Genomic DNA, 19,727 nt, shown 5'->3' on the forward strand with positions numbered 1-19,727 from the left:
ACACTCGCACTGGACTGTACCTTAATGAAGAAGTCCAACCCATTCTTCGGCTCGCCGTCTGCTGAACTGTCTGTAATGTCTGCTCTGCCGCCCTCCAGTGGATCCTTGACATCTGATGAGTCGACCTGAAGCAGTAGACCCTTAGCCCTGGTACTCTCCGCTGTGCCTAAAGCCTCCGTCCCTAACCCGGTAAGTTCATTTCCATCCACATCTGAAGCCTCTGAGGGAAACATGGAGGTTCTGGAGATGCCCATTGGGTACTGAGGTAGGGGCCGGTCTGGAGAGTGTCTGGGGCTGCGTTGGTTGGGGTCATCATGGACTCTGAAGGTGGTGCTTCTCAGGCAGCTTCTCTCTAACTTGGAGACCTCCGCAAACACCCCTCCCTCCTGGTCCCCACCAGTACTTCCTCTGGGGGAGAGCCTGGAGTCTGGGAGCTGCGTGTTGGGTCTGATAAATGCCATCCTGCTGTTCTCTCTACTCTGTTTTAGGTCAGAAGCTTTGGGCCGAGGGTTGCGCTGGCTGGAGCTAAGCTTAGGAGGACGGCGAGCCGGGGCAGAACCACTGATATCTACAAAGTGAACCGCAGCACCAGTTCTGGAGTCAGGGGTGGTGGTTGACGTTTGTGTTGTGATGGGCGCTGTGGTAGAGACCGATTCTAGGGATGCTGGAGGTGAGACCACACTCTGCTTCATCAGCAGGTCCTGCTGTAAGGAGAGATGCATCATCTGCTGCTGGATGGAGCTAATGGCTTCATTGAGCAGGTCTATGGAACTTCTGCACTCATTCAAGTCTGGTGACTCAGGCCCATCATTGTGGGACAGGGTACTGCTGTTCAACCTATTGTCTCTGTCCATCCGTCTCCCTTCTGGCTGTCCCGCCCTGCCCTGGAATCTCAGGACCTCGAGACAGGAGTCATCTTTGCAGGGATGGGTCGGCGCTTTACTCCTGTCAGCAGCTGTCAGGTCTGATCTTTCCTGGGGGTGTTTCAGGGGCTGAGGCAGGGTGTCACTCCTCCCTCCCCCCTTTTTCACTATGTTCAGGAAGGCGGCTTTCCCCAGCTTTAGTCGCTGTCGTGCGGACAGGGACTCCATCTTCTTCTTCTGATGCTCAATGGCACGCCTTTGCTCTTCTAGCTGCATATGAAGTTGTAGCAGCTCTGCGGGCACTACTGGGGCACCCACCACCCCCTCCTTCCCCAACACAGAACTAGGCTCCTTGCCTAGCCAGCAAGAGCTGTCATCACTCCTCAGTCGCCAGGAGCCTCCCAGAGGGTAGGGGGCGATCTCAGAGCCGTCAGGCGTGGTCTGCTGCGAGCTGCTAGTGCTTGAGAACCCGTCACGGAAGCCAATCTTGTGGAGCTTGCGCTCTGCAAAGTTGGTCATCCTGACACTGTTGCTCCCCGAGGCGCTGCAGCTGCTGGCCCAGGATGTGGTACTGAGACACGGGCTGGAGCATCCACTACCACCCTCCTTATCATCTCGCTCACTCACCTTCAAGTCCTCTCTCAGCTTGGCTGACTCACCCTCTCCTTCCCCAGAGTCAGACACCTCTCCCTCCTCCAGACACTTCCCCCTCATTCTCCTCCGCACCTCCTTAGCCAACTCAATCTGATCCTCCTCTTCTTCATCTTCCTCAAGGTCTGCAATGTCTGAGTCTGAGTCGCGGCCCACCTCCCAGGCGATGGAGAAGGGACTGTGGCGGACCTGTCCAGTGAGAGTTGTCTGGACCTGCTCCTCTGGCTCTCCTGACAGATGAAGGAAAAAACCTTGTTTTCTGTCAGACTGAGACGTGCCTACTGCCCCCTCCACGGGTGGCCTCAGAGGGCTGGTGGCTGATTCTAAAACAGGTATGGGGGTTAAGGTACTTTTGAGGTTGTTTGATTCAGCCACAAGGTTTTTCCTCTGGGTGGTGCCGTTTGCTTTCCTGGCAGCTACTGCTGCTCTCGAGCGACTCTCACCACTCTCCTCTTCCTTGTTCAAGCTGATGCTCTTCTCTTTGGCTGGCTTGGGGACGGCAGGCATCAGTGGCTCCAGGTAGTAGCCGTCTGCCCGAGGGTCTGGAGGAGCACAGGGAGCAGGGCAAAGGTCGAAGCAGGGAGCATTAGAAACCAGAGATGTGGGGGTCCCTTTCTGGATCTCCAGCTCGTCCTGCTCCATGTCACTCTCAAATCGACGTGGAGGAAACGCAGCGGGGTGGATAATAGCAACCAGCTCTTCCTCCTCCACCACCTCTTCCTCGTCCTCTATGCGAATATGACCCAGCAGGCCCTGAGCATTGAGCCTTCGTGGGGGCAGCTGGCCACCTGTGCACAGCATGTGTTTGGGGGTGATGCTCAAGATGTTTGAGGCCAAGCTGTCTTTGCTGATGGAGCGAGCGAGGCTGACACTGTCCCCATCATCCTCCAGGGTGAAATGCAGGGCATAGGGCACTGGCTGGGATAAAGGCCTGGTAGGGGAGTGGGAGAGAGGGAGGGTGAACAAGATATACTGTATAAGTAAGAGAAAATGGTAAAAACAAGAAATGATCTAGTATAGTTACTAACATTACATGAATTGTGTTAGCTATTATGTAGAAGAGATCGTCTGGCTTGAGAGACAAACAGGAAGTGTAAATACAATCAGAACTTCCGATTGTATACATAAAGTATTGTACATACATAAATACATTATACATAAAGATTGTAGACATAAACCTAGTCTGACTCATAATGTGAGTCAAACTAGGTTTGACCAGGTGAGTCAGACTAGTTTGAGCAGGTTAAACAGCCAGCGTTTTGAACAGGAAGTTGTGATACAACGGGTCAAGTGGGCGGGGCTACATAATAATGAATAGTGAGTACAATAATGGGGAAGGTTGGAATCAAATTGCTCACCGTTGCCTCCTGTCTGGCCAGGCCAGTATTGAGGCCTGCGGCTGCCCCTCCACAGGTGTTAGAGAGTTGGACCTATTTCTCAGCGCTGCACAAAGGAAATACAATGTTGAAAACTGGACATCCCAAAAGATGTCATATTGTGAGTGTGAATAGCTATGTAGGCTACTGTATTGTATTTTTAATTGTATATTTTTAGAGCAAGATCAAATATGTCTGCTCTTGTTGTTGCATCTTTTAAAATAAAGATGTGTTAAAAAAGCTATTGTGTGTTAAAAGCTTTTGTGTGTTCAAAGCTATTGTGTGTTAAAAGCTTTTGTGTGTTCAAAGCTTTTGTGTGTTCAAAGCTATTGTGTGCTACGTTTTCAGTGTCTTTTCTCTGGGTAAACAAGAAGTGAGCTTGAAATGAACTGAGCTGTTCATTTTTTGGGACTGTGAGCTATAGACCTTATTCGATTGACGTCACTCACGTACTGGCACGCCCACTGCCGCCATGTTCTCGACATAACGCAGCAGCTCTTAACACATTGAGTGCCAGCCATTTTTTCAATCCTGTAGGTAAGTTGTGCCAGGTTTTTTTTTGAGGATTCTGGCTCATTTTACAAGAGCCGAGGATTATTTTCTGTTAAGAATTCGTGAACACCAATCATCTAAAAATAACTAATAGAATGTGTGCTTTCTCTGTCTAAAAGAGTTAGTTTGCAGAGTTAGTAGTTATGTAGATATTAGCCGTTGAGTACAGCATGGTTTCAGAGATTTTCAGAGAGTTTGGAGATAAATGGATTTTTAGAACCACCTCACGTGCCTGTGATTATGGGTGCCCTTGTCTCCCACTCTGTGCGCTCTCTCAAAGTTCGCTCGCTTCTTGGAGTTTTGGTTGAGAGAAGCTTTTGCGATTCTGGTCATATTTATGCTGCGTGTTTCAAAGTGTGTTCCACCTGTAATCTATTATGTAAATTTGCAATCCCGCATCGCCAGCAATCAGCGCGAAAACGAAAGCGTTTTCCCCCATCCATTTTCATGAGAATGGCTGGGGTGAGAATGGCGTGACAAGTTAAAAAAATGCTTGCCTTCCTCTAGTCAGGAGAGCACTGTCGCCACTTAGTGGTCGGTAAAATAGATTATACACATTCTCTTGCTCCAATAGTGATCTCGAAGATGTAAAAGGGGTTGATTGATGTCCCACCGTCAAAAAAAAAAAATGTTTATGTAAGACGAGATATCTCGGCTCTGGCACTCAAGCGTTGGATTATGTAAGACGAGATATCTCGGCTCTGGCACTCAACGTGTTAAGTGACAGCCTATGTAAGAGCAGCGTTTATAGGAAGCTAGCCGCCGTTAGCGTTACCTGTATCGTTCCAATTGTGTTCGGATGGTGACCTGCGTTAGGCATGGCTGTAGTAATGACAGCAATAAAGTCCCCGTAGTTTGTTTCTATCTCTACCGTCCACAGACGTGAAGGGAGCGAGACGGAGGATACGTCAGCAGCACAGGAGAGGTGTATGGATAGTTAGGAGAGACAGGTGAAACTTTCTGACAGCTCCTCACAGCAAAGTCTGTTCACCTCGTTTTTTCTTTTGTTTATTATTACAGGCATTAACGGCAGCATACAAACAACAACTCTGGGGTTTTTATTGCTGTCATCACTATCGCTATTTTGTAATGGAACAGAAACGACAATAAGGCCGTTACTATAGTCGTCAGCTGCAGGACGGTATGTCAACAATATGGCGCTGTCCGGGGTTAGCGAATAAGGTCTATTAGCTCAAAGTTCAAAATATGAGCTCTGAACGCACTTTACTCGAGGCAGGGAAACAGACCTGGTCCCCAGTCGTTTTAAAACCCTAATGGGGAAGAACAGCTTCCTATTTTTATTTCCTTAACTGATTGGTTCACCCCCCTGCTGCTATGTTTCTTTTAACACATTCACTGCCAGCCGTTTTTTTTTTACTGTAGGTAGGTTCTGCCAGAGGTTTTTTTTGAGGATTCTGGCTCATCTTTCAAGACCCGAGGATTCTTTTCTGCTAAGATTTTGTGAACACACAATATCTCAAAAGAACTAATAGAATGTGTGCTTTCTCTGTCTAAAAGAGTTAGTTTGTAAAGTTAGTAGTTATGTAAGCATTAGCAGTTGAATACAGCATGGTTTCAGCGTCAGAAAAATTATTCTGAGATAAACGGCTTTTTGTGAAATTCGATAGAACAGTCACTTTAACCATTCATTTTTGGCATCAGTAAGACGTCAGACATCTAAACAATAGTTTTGAACAGTAATTTCCTCCATAACAGCAGGAAACCCCCCTCTGCTTCCAACTCCTTCCTCCGTGGGCGTTCTCCTCCGCCCTCCTTGGCTCTGCAGCGGGTCTGTGACAAACGAGTTGCTGCAGCCTGGCTGCTGCCTGGCAGTCTGGATGGGGCTCGCTGGATGGGTTTCGCTCGTTTCTTGGCGGTCCGGTTGAGAGCTCTGATGAAGCTCTTGCGATTCTGGGCTTATTTATGGTGCGTGTTTCAAAGTGTGCATCCAATCTATTCTTGGAACCCCCCACCGTTGCCACCGCTGTGCGTCAGTGCGAAAGTGAAAGCGTTTTCGCCATCAATTTTACAGTATGAGAACGGCTTCCTCGCGCTTTTCCCTCCAGTTTTGGCTCGCCTCTTCCTACTGTGGAGAGACATGTCGCCACTCAGTGGGTTGGTAAAATAGATTACCGGTATACACATTCAATACCTCCAATTCTGGTATAGGAGACGTAAAAGGGTTAGATCAACGTCCCACCGTCAAAAAAAAAAAATTTTTTTTACGTAAAAACACGTCATTGGCAGTGAACGGTTGGATTTTGTTTGACGTAAAAACACGTCATTGGCAGTGAACGTGTTAATCTTGTATTAATTTCTTTTAATGCAAGTTATTGGAACTGCACTCGCTTTACCTACTGCTGCTGCATTGTAAATTTTCTGTTTTAATCAGTGTTCTATGTTTTGTTATTAACAATTTGTTTTTTATTACATGTGGGGACCACAATGGAAATAAGCCCTAGGGTTTTTTTGTGTTTTTATCCTCGGTGATTTCCTGGATGTTAGTTATTAACTTATATGTTTGATATTTGGTACTGTACATTTCTCCTTGTTCCTTTTATCTTATCACCAAATAAATTCATTCATTCATTCATTCAACGTGAACTAGTTTATTTTAATCGGCAGCCAGCTCTCACTGCTCTGCACTAAAGTCACCTAGAGGAATTCAACATAGATTTAATTCAACCTAAGTGAGTAAATGTGTGTGATATTACCTGAAGAGGCGTCCTCCTCATGCTGTTGTCTCTGTCTCAGGGGCAGTAAGGAGTGAGAGGGGCTTGATGATGGGCTCAGTCTGTTACTGTGAGGAAGAGGCATAGTGTGTTACTGTGAGGCAGAGGCATACAGTGTGTTATTGTAAGGAAGAGGCATAGTGTGTTACTGTGAGGAAGAGGCATACAGTGTGTTACTGTGAGGAAGAGGCATAGTGTGTTACTGTGAGGAAGAGGCATACAGTGTGTTACTGTGAGGAAGAGGCATAGTGTGTTACTGTGAGGAAGAGGCATAGTGTGTTACTGTGAGGGAGAGGCATAGTGTGTTACTGTGAGGAAGAGGCATACAGTGTGTTACTGTGAGGAAGAGGCATACAGTGTGTTACTGTGAGGAAGAGGCATACAGTGTGTTACTGTGAGGAAGAGGCATAGTGTGTTACTGTGAGGAAGAGGCATAGTGTGTTACTGTGAGGAAGAGGCATACAGTGTGTTACTGTCAGGAAGAGGCATATAGTGTGTTACTGTGAGGAAGAGGCATATAGTGTGTTACTGTCTCGAGGTATAGGTATAGGTATGTAAAGAGGGGACTTCTTGACACTTTACAAATTGTAGCTTTAGAGCCACATTCATTTTGATCCAAGTGCAGCATTCAACATAACAGTACAGTAGAAGCAGATAGTTCTAGTTGTAGATGTAGTCAGATAAAGAGGTCCATGTAGAATAGTACCTGGGGTCTGGACTTGTGGGCGTGGTCAAGACGTCAGCAGAACTTGATGTGGTGAGGAAACTACGTTTGGTGGCGTTGGAGATGGAGACGTGGGGGCGAGAACTCTTAGGCTGCAGCAGCAATCTCACTGCAAGCATTGGGGTGAAGAGTGTCAACTATGTATAACATCACTACTGATATAAGAACTGCTAGGATCTCATTAAAACACACATGCGCGTGCACACAAACACACACACACACACACACACACACACACACACACACACACACACACACACACACACACAAACACACACACACACACACACACACACACACACAAACACACACACACACACACACACACACACACACACACACACACACACACACACACACACACACACAACAAAAGTAAAGCATTTATTGTACCATCTTTGATTTCTTGAAGGTCCCTGGGCTGCACAAATTCTGGCTTCACAATCTCAAACCACCAGAAGAGCTCAGCAATGAAGACCATCACATTATTCTGGTATGAAGACACCACAAACATGGTCATGGTCAATGGCAAGACACAGGACAATAAACACTGTAGTCTGTTCCTTATTTCAGCAGTATTTGCTGGCAGTGTGTGAAGTGTATGTTCGGACTCACCTTGAGTACTGGCGGAGAATACAGCAGGTCCTCCGGCCTCAGGTAGAAGCTTTTGTTCAGGTGTTCATTGGCAAAGTCGCGCAGCAGCTGGATGTTGTACACGTTGTCTGCTATGGAGGGAACCTCCTTCAGACAGATATCTGCACAAAACAGGCCGTGGCCAATATATAGTCATACAGTTAAACAGCATCACAATTCAAGCTTTATGAACCTACAGCTAATGCATTTCTGTCACCTGGTGTAAAAACCAGTGGCACCTTCTTAACCTCTCAGTCCAGTCTAGTGCTGGGCCTAGTCTGCTGTAAAAACCAGTGGCACCTTCTTAACTTCTCAGTCCAGTCTAGTGCTGGACCTAGTCTGCTGTAAAAACCAGTGGCACCTTCTTAACTTCTCAGTCCAGTCTAGTGCTGGACCTAGTCTGCTGTAAAAACCAGTGGCACCTTCTTAACCTCTCAGTCCAGTCTAGTGCTGGACCTAGTCTGCTGTAAAAACCAGTGGCACCTTCTTAACCTCTCAGTCCAGTCTAGTGTTGGGCCTAGTCTGCTGTAAAAACCAGTGGCACCTTCTTAACCTCTCAGTCCAGTCTAGTGCTGGACCTAGTCTGCTGTAAAACCCAGTGGCACCTTCTTAACTTCTCAGTCCAGTCTAGTGCTGGACCTAGTCTGCTGTAAAACCCAGTGGCACCTTCTTAACTTCTCAGTCCAGTCTAGTGCTGGACCTAGTCTGCTGTAAAAACCAGTGGCACCTTCTTAACCTCTCAGTCCAGTCTAGTGCTGGACCTAGTCTGCTGTAAAAACCAGTGGCACCTTCTTAACCTCTCAGTCCAGTCTAGTGCTGGGCCTAGTCTGCTGTAAAAACCAGTGGCACCTTCTTAACTTCTCAGTCCAGTCTAGTGCTGGACCTAGTCTGGTGTAAAAACCAGTGGCACCTTCTTAACCTCTCAGTCCAGTCTAGTGCTGGGCCTAGTCTGGTGTTACTCTACCTCTCTAGCCATTAAAAAAAATCTGCACACTGCGTTGACTTGCTCCCAGGCAGTTTTATTGTATTTCAAGATCCCAAGTGGATCGGATCAATTAAGATCCCAAGTGGATTGAAACGTTAAAATACAATAAAACTAACCTGGGAGCAAGTCAACACGCAGTGTGCAGATTAGATTTTTTTGAATGCTTATTGGTTGTTTTTCCTCCAGCTGTTCAACAGAGTGCTTGTGCTTGTTAACCTTACCCTCTAGTCTCATGAGTTCTGGGCAGTAGAAGTGGATCACAGCCAGCAGAGCAGTGCCGTCACACACGTCCTTCATCAGGTCGCCCAGCAGGGGGAAGTGCTGAAGCGTCCGGCCTGACAGGTGATCCCTGCGGTAACGCACCTACACAGCCAGAGCGTCTGAGTTTAGTTAAGCTAGGCAGACAGAAGGCTCAACACATAGTCACATGATCACAAGTCACAAAGACGCATACACATTTCTCACATACTTAAAATCAATAATTGATGGTGTAGAAATCTGCTTCCTCTATTCAGTTTGCTTTTTGTCACTATGTCTCTCTCCAACACGTGCACATACTAATACAGACGTATATAGTGAGTGGATATCTGCCCTTGGCATCCAGTTCTTGCTAGCAGTGACACAGCAGATTTGACTGGCCTTCATTTATCTGGGATCAGATGAGGCCAGTCGGAGCGCCCCCTGTAGGGCATCTAATGCATCTCAGAAGTGTTAGATCTAGAGTGCTGCTGTCTCCTGGCATGCCAGGGAGGATCATTCACAATTGTAACAGAATACACCAACACATATTCCTGACCTGAACAGCAGTAAATCAGACACTGAGTGACACTGTCTGAGCTAGGAGGTACACTAAATAGATCTTAATGCCATCACTTTTCAGGGACAGAGTTTCTAAGACTGAGGAGGTACAGTATGTTTGGGAGCTGGGAGTGAAAGTGGTGAATGACAGACAAAAGGGAGAAACACTTAAGGGACGGGATGAGTTAAGATAAGGGTTTATGGAGTGTACATTACCACGCGAGAGAACTCCACAGGCTCCAATAAGCAATGGGCCAGAGCATGCATTATATCAGGCTGGTGGGGGGAGAAAGACAGTCATGATTGGGAGGGAGTGAAGGATGAAGTAAGACACGGCAGGAGGACAGATGACTGGAAGCTTTATAATGGACTGGAGTGAAGGATGAAGACACGGCAGGAGGACAGATGACTGGAAGCTTTATAATGGACTGGAGCCATGCAGACACTGGGCTCCACACTGGAAGCTTTATGGAGACAATGAATGAGTTAGAAAAACAAGGCAGCCACAAAGCATCTGATGGCTGGAATAGCGCCAGGCTGTGAAGCCATTTGAACATTGTGGCGAAGCTCTGTATTGCAAGTCACGTGACGCCATGCAGACCAGAAAGGAAAATTCCCATCCACTTGCATGGGGACCCCGACAGCGGTTAAACCCAGGGGAATTTTTTCCGGGTGTCACTCAAAGTATAAAACGACTTTTTAAATTATCAAATAATTTTTTATGGGGTAATCTTTTCTTCAGAAGCCACTAAGAGCCGTATACGGGTGTATTTCCTTCTTTTAATACATCCATGGGTGGGAGGGGTGGGAGACGTCATGGCACATATGCACACTTCGCCTGAGGCCGCATGGTCAGGAAGTAAAACCAGGAAGAAACCCCCCCCCCCATGATGACTTCATGCGCCAGTGAGCAGCCTCCGTCCGAATGCATGGGTGGGCGTGGCTCGTCCCCTATCCAGCTCTGTTAATACATCCATGGGGTAAACGCACAACAAAAAGACAGCACTGGAAGGAGATGGTGGGGGGGGGGCACTGGAAGGAGATGGTGGGGGGGCACTGGAAGGAGATGGTGGGGGGGGCACTGGAAGGGGATGCAGTATATAAAGTACTTAAAGGAACACTCTGCCCATTTTCAACCAGCTTTGTATCATTATAACATCAGTAGTATATCAGAAAACTGTAAACGGTTTTGAAGTCTGTCATTTAATTTGACAGGTATTGAGTGTTAAAAGTGTGTACCAGTGACATCATTGGTCCACACTAACTCAAATTAATAACTCATTAACTCAAATCAACTCTCAAACTGTAAACGGTTTTGAAGTCATTCATCTAGTTTGACAGTTATTGAGAGTTGATTTGAGTTAATGAGTTATTAATTTGAGTTAGTGTGGACCAATGATGTCACTGGTACACACTTTTAACACTCAATAACTGTCAAATTAAATGACAGACTTCAAAACCATTTACAGTTTTCTGATATACTACTGATGTTCTAATGATACAAAGCTGGTTGACAATGGGCGGAGTGTTCCTTTAATAACTTAATAATTAAAAACCATTGTGCTACCCCATTGTGCTACATGCGCGAGACGTACACACACACATGCGCGTCACACACACACACACACACACACACACACACACACACACACACACACACACACACACACACACAAACAAAGGAGGTTGGAGAGGCTAGCTGTTGCACTTACAGGTACCAGCTTCCAGTACCATTTGGAGGGAGACTAGTATCCAAGAGGCAGGAGGGAAGGAGTTTTGGGGGAGACACAAACAGGAAGAGCAGCAGACAGGTCAAAGATCAGATACAGTGACAGGGAATCAGATTGTCCCCTCAGCATCTGTTACCATGGAGACAGATCTGATCTCAAAGACAGTTGGAAAGGGCTAGGCAAACAAATCAAGAATTTTTTAGATTTACAAAAGAGGTTAGTGCAGGAAAAGATAACAGGCTTGCATGCATATTCTAATGGAGAGTAATCAGTATAATTTGACTTTAAGCCGTGACATTGTTTCACCGGACAATCTAATACATGCTCATGCAACACTCTGCCCGAATAGTGAGGGAAGAGTGCAAAGCCCAAAGAACTAATAGAACAGTATTGTGAAAACGATGTCGCATTTAAAATAGGGTTGCATGATACCGATAGAGACACTGCGTAACGCGTCATCATTCAGAAACCACGCCCAAGACGGGGAAAAACGGTAACCCCCCTCCAATCCTGGCGTTCTCCTATGCACTGGTGAAAGTGGGCCGGAACCGTCCGGTGCGGAGTTCCGTTAATAATTTCTGTGCCTGAACGCCGTTGGGGGAAGACATGCAGCTGCCTGTCAATCAAAATCCTAGTCTCGCTTGCCTCCGCCAACAAAAACGGTTCCCCCAGGATTGCACTAGTGTTAGTTCCACTGCTGACGTTATGTCAACATAAACAACAATTATACGTTTCTTCTAAATTGCTTCTAAATTCTACAAAAGCCTGTCCCGTTCCCAGCATGATGTCAGATCCATGGACATTGCATGCAGCAGCGCATAGGGAGCACATGTTGTTAATTGACTGTGCAGCGTGCAGTGCAAACCTAAAGCGGACTTACCCTTAATTTGTGTGCCTCACTGCCTTCATGAAACCATGTAACCATGTTAGTTTTCAGCAATGTTCATGATCTTTGTAATTATGGAGATACTGACACTTCAGTTTTCAACATTTTAGCGTAGGGCAAAGGCGCGTCGGCGTAATTATTGGTCAATTGGCAGTTGCTTTTACATGCCTCCACCGACATGAGAGAGAGAGAGAGAGAGAGAGAGAGAGAGAGAGAGAGAGAGAGAGAGAGAGAGAGAGAGAGAGAGAGAGAGAGAGAGAGAGAGCTTTTACGCGTGGTTTCATGGCGCCTCCGATGCGTAAAAGTCCTTCATTCAGGAATGTTTTCAAGATGGCATTTGATTGTCTTGTCTGCCCAATTCGGTGTCTGTTCTTTGATTCCTGGTGGGAATCTTTTGCTTTGGATAATGATTTCTCTGCTGACTGCATGGATTTCTTCTGCATTAGGAAAAGCTTTATAAATCCAAACAGTAGGCTAATTCTCAGTAATTTACTTAGGTTACTGTAGGCTACATATTCACCTTCCAGACAGCTTCTAGAAAAAAAATGCTTTTAAATGAGCTGTTTGATAAAACTTAATGCTGATTTGCCAAATGCAATTTAAAATGTGCATTTTTTAATCCATTTTCATATTCTTGCTTATTCATTTTCATATTTGTCCTTTGCATAATTAGTTTTCGCCTTTACTTTACCATTAGACAACTGTTTTACTTAAAGCACAATTGTGCCACACTGTATACAGGTTAATTAAGTAGGCTACTAACTTGCACAATAAATAATTAAATAAATAATTTGCTATAGACTAGCTACATGATGTCAAAAATATGCGTGTTCAGGGACGCATGAAGCTGGGCGGGAGGAGAACAATGACGAGATGAAGGTTGGAGTAGTAGTACCGGCAAGAATTTCAATCCACTTTCACCCCTGCTCCTATGTCACGTGCATGGTTGCGTGTTGCATAAAAAGATTGTATATACGGAAGATGAACACTCCAACTTACTTCCTTGACAGCTAAATCCACATTTTCTTCTCGCCAATTCTCAATGGCTTCCTTGTTTTGCTCGGGAGTAAAACAAAACTTTAATTGGCGATTTTTTACATTTGTTGTGTGCGCAGCCCCACCACACAACAGCTTTTAACTATGTTTAATTCAAGGAAAATGACGCTGGTGAATGGGAGTGAACGGACCGATTTCCCCCGTGATGGGCGTGGCCTATTTCATGCAGTGTCTCTATACCAATATACATGCATTTTGTTCCCCTCCTACTGTAATTAGTCTCTCCTCTAGTGGAATTAACACATTATTATGTCTACTCTTATCATAATGGTCTACTGGCAGATGCAGACATAAATACAATTCTTTTCAAAATGTACACATTCACGGCATAGGCAAAATAAAAATAAACTTAGGTTATGTAAAACATGACACATTTGTATTTACTGTCTGGTATGTAACATTTTCTTTCAAACAAAACTGTAAGAGTCATCGAACATCAACCATTTGGTCATAATGAAAGCATCATTTTATCGGCCTGTCGTATCGGCAGAAATGTTACGTTTTGGGCCGATGTCGAGATCTCATTTTATTCACCTTATGTAGCCACGCCCATTTTTTCCCCAGTTGTGTGGTCGTGTGACGACTTCCGGCAAAAATAAATAAAAATAAAATGGCTGGCTGCTCCAATATCATCTAACTCTGAATGAACTAATAATTTAGCAAATTGTATGTAACATACCAAATAAAAGCAATGTCTAAGAATACAATGCCATGTAACTGGCTTGTTAAGTCTCGCATTCCAGGGAATTACGTTAATAAGACGTAAATGGCTTGAGCGCTCGGAGGAGAGAAAACCATCTGAAGCTTTCTTTGTTGGAGTCCAGGTATGTTTTACAAGAAACTAAGTGTTCGTCATTGTCGACGATAACGTTATCTGACCTGGCTAACAGTGGATACTCGCTCACTTGCTGTGTACTGAGCTCAAAGTCGTAGGCTACGTACTTTGTTTTACCCCCTGCACTGTCCGCTAGAAAAACAACTCTCTTCTTCTGACATTCTTTCGTATTTGGCGCCGTGACCTCCGGAAGTGTTAACACGACCCGGAAGAATTTGGCCCACCCCCGCGTCTGAACATAAGGTGAATACAACGGTTAGTTTGGGTCGAGCAGACAAGAGGATTCCATCCGTGCTGATATTTAGTAGAACATCAGGGGACTTCACAGCTGTTCTAATGTGCGCACTGCAGTAGCGAGAGCGATACTCTGTAGATACTGTACGTTTGGTACTTGGTAGCGTTAGTGCAATCTGAGGGAACTGTTTTTGATGGCGGAGACAAATAACATGGAAAAAATAGAAAAATACCCGCACACTGGAGCAGCTCCAATATATTTAATTTAAACAGCTACAGCAAGCTTTCGACCCTCACAGGGGTCTTCATCAGGCAAAATATGAGACAAATAACATACCAAAATCATCTACTGACTCAAATTCCTTTTACAAAATACTATTACTTGATGAATAGCCTTTACAACTGTTGTATAAAAGCAATATGACACTGGAGGTCGTGTTGTTGTTGTCGTATATCGTCACGGCTGTGATTATGTTTGGCACTATGACTGAATCACAGCAGGACAACAGCACTCCCTTTCACGTGATATTGCTTAATTAAAGACTTTATTGGCCGATAATAACGATGACGTGCTGTTATCATCATGCATCCATCATCATCATGCAGAAAGAAAGGATTGTTTTTTAGAGAGAGAGAGAGGGCGGGGGAGAGCACGAAAGAGAGAGCACAAGATGGAGGAGGGCATAAACACAGAGAGAGATACAGAGAGAGATACGGTAGGTGTTACCTTCTGGTGACTGGGTGAATCCAGCAGATGTTGCTTCATTTTCAGCTCTTTATCTGTGATCTCCCTCATCTTCATGTTCACCTGCATGTCGCCATAACCACAAGTGAGCATAGATGAAAGAATGTGCAAATACATACAAACAAACAAATGAAAAAACACAGGCGCTCCTCACCTTGTTGATCCAGAAGACCACTGCATCTTCCAGGTCAAAGGGCAGCTCCTTGGAGGCACTGAAGTTGGAGAAGCGCTTGACACTGGCCACTACCCTCTCTATGCTGATCATCTCCACTGTGTAGGCCATCATCAGGGCATCAATCAGGGGGATGTGGGAGCTCTGGAACAACACAGAAGATGCAGAGACAAAGAGAACAGAATATTATCAGATTTGAGCCAGAAGACTCATTGAGGTCAGTACAGAGAACAGCCTCTAGGCCTGACTGGTCCACACCTGGAATACAGAGAATAGCCTCTAGGCCTGACTGGTCCACACCTGGAATACAGAGAATAGCCTCTAGGCCTGCCTGGTCCACACCTGGAATACAGAGAATAGCCTCTAGGCCTGACTGGTCCACACCTGGAATACAGAGAATAGCCTCTAGGCCTGCCTGGTCCACACCTGGAATACAGAGAATAGCCTCTAGGCCTGACTGGTCCAGACATGAAATACAGAGAATAGCCTCTAGGCCTGACTGGTCCACACCTGGAATACAGATAATAGCCTCTAGGCCTGACTGGTCCACACCTGGAATACAGAGAATAGCCTCTAGGCCTGACTGGTCCAGACCTGGAATACAGAGAATAGCCTCTAGGCCTGCCTGGTCCACACCTGGAATACAGAGAATAGCCTCTAGGCCTGCCTGGTCCACACCTGGAATACAGAGAATAGCCTCTAGGCCTGACTGGTCCAGACCTGGAATACAGATAATAGCCTCTAGGCCTGACTGGTCCACACCTGGAATACAGAGAATAGCCTCTAGGCCTGACTGGTCCAGACCTGGAATACAGAGAATAGCCTCTAGGCCTGCCTGGTCTACACCTGGAATACAGATAATAGCCTCTAGGCCTGACTGGTCCACACCTGGAATACAGATAATAGCCTCTAGGCCTGACTGGTCCACACCTGGAATACAGAGAATAGCCTCTAGGCCTGACTGGTCCACACCTGGAATACAGAGAATAGCCTCTAGGCCTGACTGGTCCACACCTGGAATACAGAGAATAGCCTCTAGGCCTGACTGGTCCACACCTGGAATACAGAGAATAGCCTCTAGGCCTGACTGGTCCACACCTGGAATACAGATAATAGCCTCTAGGCCTGACTGGTCCACACCTGGAATACAGATAATAGCCTCTAGGCCTGACTGGTCCACACCTGGAATACAGAGAATAGCCTCTAGGCCTGACTGGTCCACACCTGGAATACAGAGAATAGCCTCTAGGCCTGACTGGTCCACACCTGGAATACAGAGAATAGCCTCTAGGCCTGACTGGTCCACACCTGGAATACAGATAATAGCCTCTAGGCCTGACTGGTCCACACCTGGAATACAGAGAATAGCCTCTAGGCCTGACTGGTCCACACCTGGAATACAGATAATAGCCTCTAGGCCTGACTGGTCCACACCTGGAATACAGAGAATAGCCTCTAGGCCTGACTGGTCCACACCTGGAATACAGAGAATAGCCTCTAGGCCTGACTGGTCCACACCTGGAATACAGAGAATAGCCTCTAGGCCTGACTGGTCCACACCTGGAATACAGAGAACAGCCTCTAGGCCTGCCTGGTCCACACCTGGAATACAGAGAACAGCCTCTAGGCCTGACTGGTCCACACCTGGAATACAGAGAACAGCCTCTAGGCCTGACTGGTCCACACCTGGAATACAGATAATAGCCTCTAGGCCTGACTGGTCCACACCTGGAATACAGAGAATAGCCTCTAGGCCTGACTGGTCCACACCTGGAATACAGAGAACAGCCTCTAGGCCTGACTGGTCCACACCTGGAATACAGAGAATAGCCTCTAGGCCTGACTGGTCCACACCTGGAATACAGAGAATAGCCTCTAGGCCTGACTGGTCCAGACCTGGAATACAGATAATAGCCTCTAGGCCTGACTGGTCCACACCTGGAATACAGATAATAGCCTCTAGGCCTGACTGGTCCACACCTGGAATACAGAGAATAGCCTCTAGGCCTGACTGGTCCAGACCTGGAATACAGAGAATAGCCTCTAGGCCTGACTGGTCCAGACCTGGAATACAGAGAATAGCCTCTAGGCCTGACTGGTCCACACCTGGAATACAGAGAATAGCCTCTAGGCCTGACTGGTCCAGACCTGGAATACAGATAATAGCCTCTAGGCCTGACTGGTCCACACCTGGAATACAGAGAACAGCCTCTAGGCCTGACTGGTCCACACCTGGAATACAGAGAATAGCCTCTAGGCCTGACTGGTCCACACCTGGAATAGAGAGAATAGCCTCTAGGCCTGACTGGTCCAGACCTGGAATACAGATAATAGCCTCTAGGCCTGACTGGTCCACACCTGGAATACAGAGAATAGCCTCTAGGCCTGACTGGTCCACACCTGGAATACAGAGAATAGCCTCTAGGCCTGACTGGTCCACACCTGGAATACAGAGAATAGCCTCTAGGCCTGCCTGGTCCAGACCTTCCAATCTGCCCACTACACAATATGTTGCTGCTGAAGATGGACATGGAGTGTAACGAGTTGACTCTAAGGCTGCTGGTTCATGTTAAAGGCAAAATGCCAGCCCCGCCCCCTTCATTCATTTTGCATGATGAATATTTGAGATACACAGAACGTCTTCTGTTGAGTGATGCACTATTTATTCTATTAGCAGGTGGCAGGTGTAGCTACACAGTTCACCAGGTTAGCACCTGTTATGCTAAACTGCTGCAAAGGATGCACCACTAGCTACACAGTTCACCAGGGTAGCACCTGTTATGCTAAACTGCTGCAAAGGATGCACCACGAGCTACACAGTTCACCAGGTTAGCACCTGTTATGCTAAACTGCTGCAAAGGATGCACCACGAGCTACACAATTCACCAGGTTAGCACCTGTTATGCTAAACTGCTGCAAAGGATGCACCACGAGCTACACAATTCACCAGGTTAGCACCTGTTATGCTAAACTGCTGCAAAGGATGCACCACTAGCTACACAGTTCACCAGGTTAGCACCTGTTATGCTAAACTGCTGCAAAGGATGCACCACAAGCTACACAGTTCACCAGGTTAGCACCTGTTATGCTAAACTGCTGCAAAGGATGCACCACGAGCTACACAGTTCACCAGGTTAGCACCTGTTATGCTAAACTGCTGCAAAGGATGCACCACGAGCTACACAGTTCACCAGGTTAGCACCTGTTATGCTAAACTGCTGCAAAGGATGCACCACGAGCTACACAGTTCACCAGGTTAGCACCTGTTATGCTAAACTGCTGCAAAGGATGCACCACGAGCTACACAGTTCACCAGGTAAGATGTATAGAAACAAGCTGTGGCCACAGGATGGCAGGGGCAGCCCACCCTACTCTGTCCCTGCCACCCTGCTTTTCAAAATGTGCCCCCAATTTAACTAAATAATAATGTTGTTTGTTCAGTTTGCATTCGAGGCTGTCCTCTGAGCAGTGACACTGCTGTCCTCTGAGCAGTGACACTGTCCTCTGAGCAGTGACACTGTCCTCTGAGCAGTGACACTGTCCTCTGAGCAGTCACACTGTCCTCTGAGCAGTGACACTGCTGTCCTCTGAGCAGTGACACTGTCCTCTGAGCAGTGACACTGCTGTCCTCTGAGCAGTGACACTGTCCTCTGAGCAGTGACACTGTCCTCTGAGCAGTCACACTGTCCTCTGAGCAGTCACACTGTCCTCTGAGCAGTGACACTGTCCTCTGAGCAGTGACACTGTCCTCTGAGCAGTCACACTGTCCTCTGAGCAGTGACACTGCTGTCCTCTGAGCAGTGACACTGTCCTCTGAGCAGTGACACTGCTGTCCTCTGAGCAGTGACACTGTCCTCTGAGCAGTGACACTGTCCTCTGAGCAGTCACACTGTCCTCTGAGCAGTGACACTGTCCTCTGAGCAGTGACACTGTCCTCTGAGCAGTGACACTGCTGTCCTCTGAGCAGTGACACTGCTGTCCTCTGAGCAGTGACACTGTCCTCTGAGCAGTGACACTGCTGTCCTCTGAGCCGTGACACTGTCCTCTGAGCAGTGACACTGCTGTCCTCTGAGCAGTCACACTGTCCTCTGAGCAGTGACACTGCTGTCCTCTGAGCAGTGACACTGCTGTCCTCTGAGCAGTGACACTGTCCTCTGAGCAGTCACACTGCTGTCCTTTGAGCAGTGACACTGTCCTCTGAGCAGTCACACTGTCCTCTGAGCAGTGACATTGTTACGCAGCACACCACATTATCACACATGAATCCTGACATACATAAGCTTCACAACTGTATCACCTTTAATACACACTGGCCAAACATGCTCTATTTTGCAGGGTCACATTAGCTATGATCAATTCACTGATATCATAGGGTGAGCTATGATCATTGGCTGATATCATAGGGTGAGCTATGATCATTGGCTGATATCATAGGGTGAGCTATGATCATTGGCTGATATCATAGGGTGAGCTATGATCATTGGCTGATATCATAGGGTGATAGGGTGATCATTGGCTGTGGGACAGGGTGGGCAGGGTTTGAACAGATGGTCCCCCTGCTACTTCCCAACCTACTGCTGACAGAGGAAAAACAACCCTGACAGTGCTGCTGTGTAGAGCATCAGTAGAATCAAAGAAAGAAACATACAATCAAAGAAAACACATACTGTACCCTAACGATGGGTGACTAACGACCCTAATGATGATTGGGTTAGGGCCTAACCCAATCATCATCCAGCCCTCTCCATCCACACT

At 46.7% G+C, this 19,727-nt stretch overlaps 1 protein-coding gene across 1 annotated transcript in view; it reads right to left on the minus strand.

The window, feature by feature from the left end:
• The window catches only part of camsap1a (calmodulin regulated spectrin-associated protein 1a), a gene marked incomplete at both ends in the record, with an annotated part of 40,985 nt that overhangs the window by 6,013 nt on the left and 15,245 nt on the right, over nucleotides 1-19,727 (minus strand). The window contains 10 exons of the mRNA XM_083657329.1: nucleotides 21-2,445; nucleotides 2,873-2,957; nucleotides 6,157-6,242; nucleotides 6,881-7,007; nucleotides 7,292-7,388; nucleotides 7,514-7,653; nucleotides 8,738-8,879; nucleotides 11,027-11,059; nucleotides 14,783-14,863; nucleotides 14,955-15,116. Coding sequence (XP_083513455.1) covers nucleotides 21-2,445; nucleotides 2,873-2,957; nucleotides 6,157-6,242; nucleotides 6,881-7,007; nucleotides 7,292-7,388; nucleotides 7,514-7,653; nucleotides 8,738-8,879; nucleotides 11,027-11,059; nucleotides 14,783-14,863; nucleotides 14,955-15,116 — 3,378 coding nt within the window. The remainder of the gene's footprint in view (nucleotides 1-20; nucleotides 2,446-2,872; nucleotides 2,958-6,156; nucleotides 6,243-6,880; nucleotides 7,008-7,291; nucleotides 7,389-7,513; nucleotides 7,654-8,737; nucleotides 8,880-11,026; nucleotides 11,060-14,782; nucleotides 14,864-14,954; nucleotides 15,117-19,727) is intronic.

This window comes from Poromitra crassiceps (genome assembly GCF_964638095.1).
Source record: "Poromitra crassiceps genome assembly, chromosome: 21".
NCBI lineage: Eukaryota > Metazoa > Chordata > Actinopteri > Beryciformes > Melamphaidae > Poromitra > Poromitra crassiceps.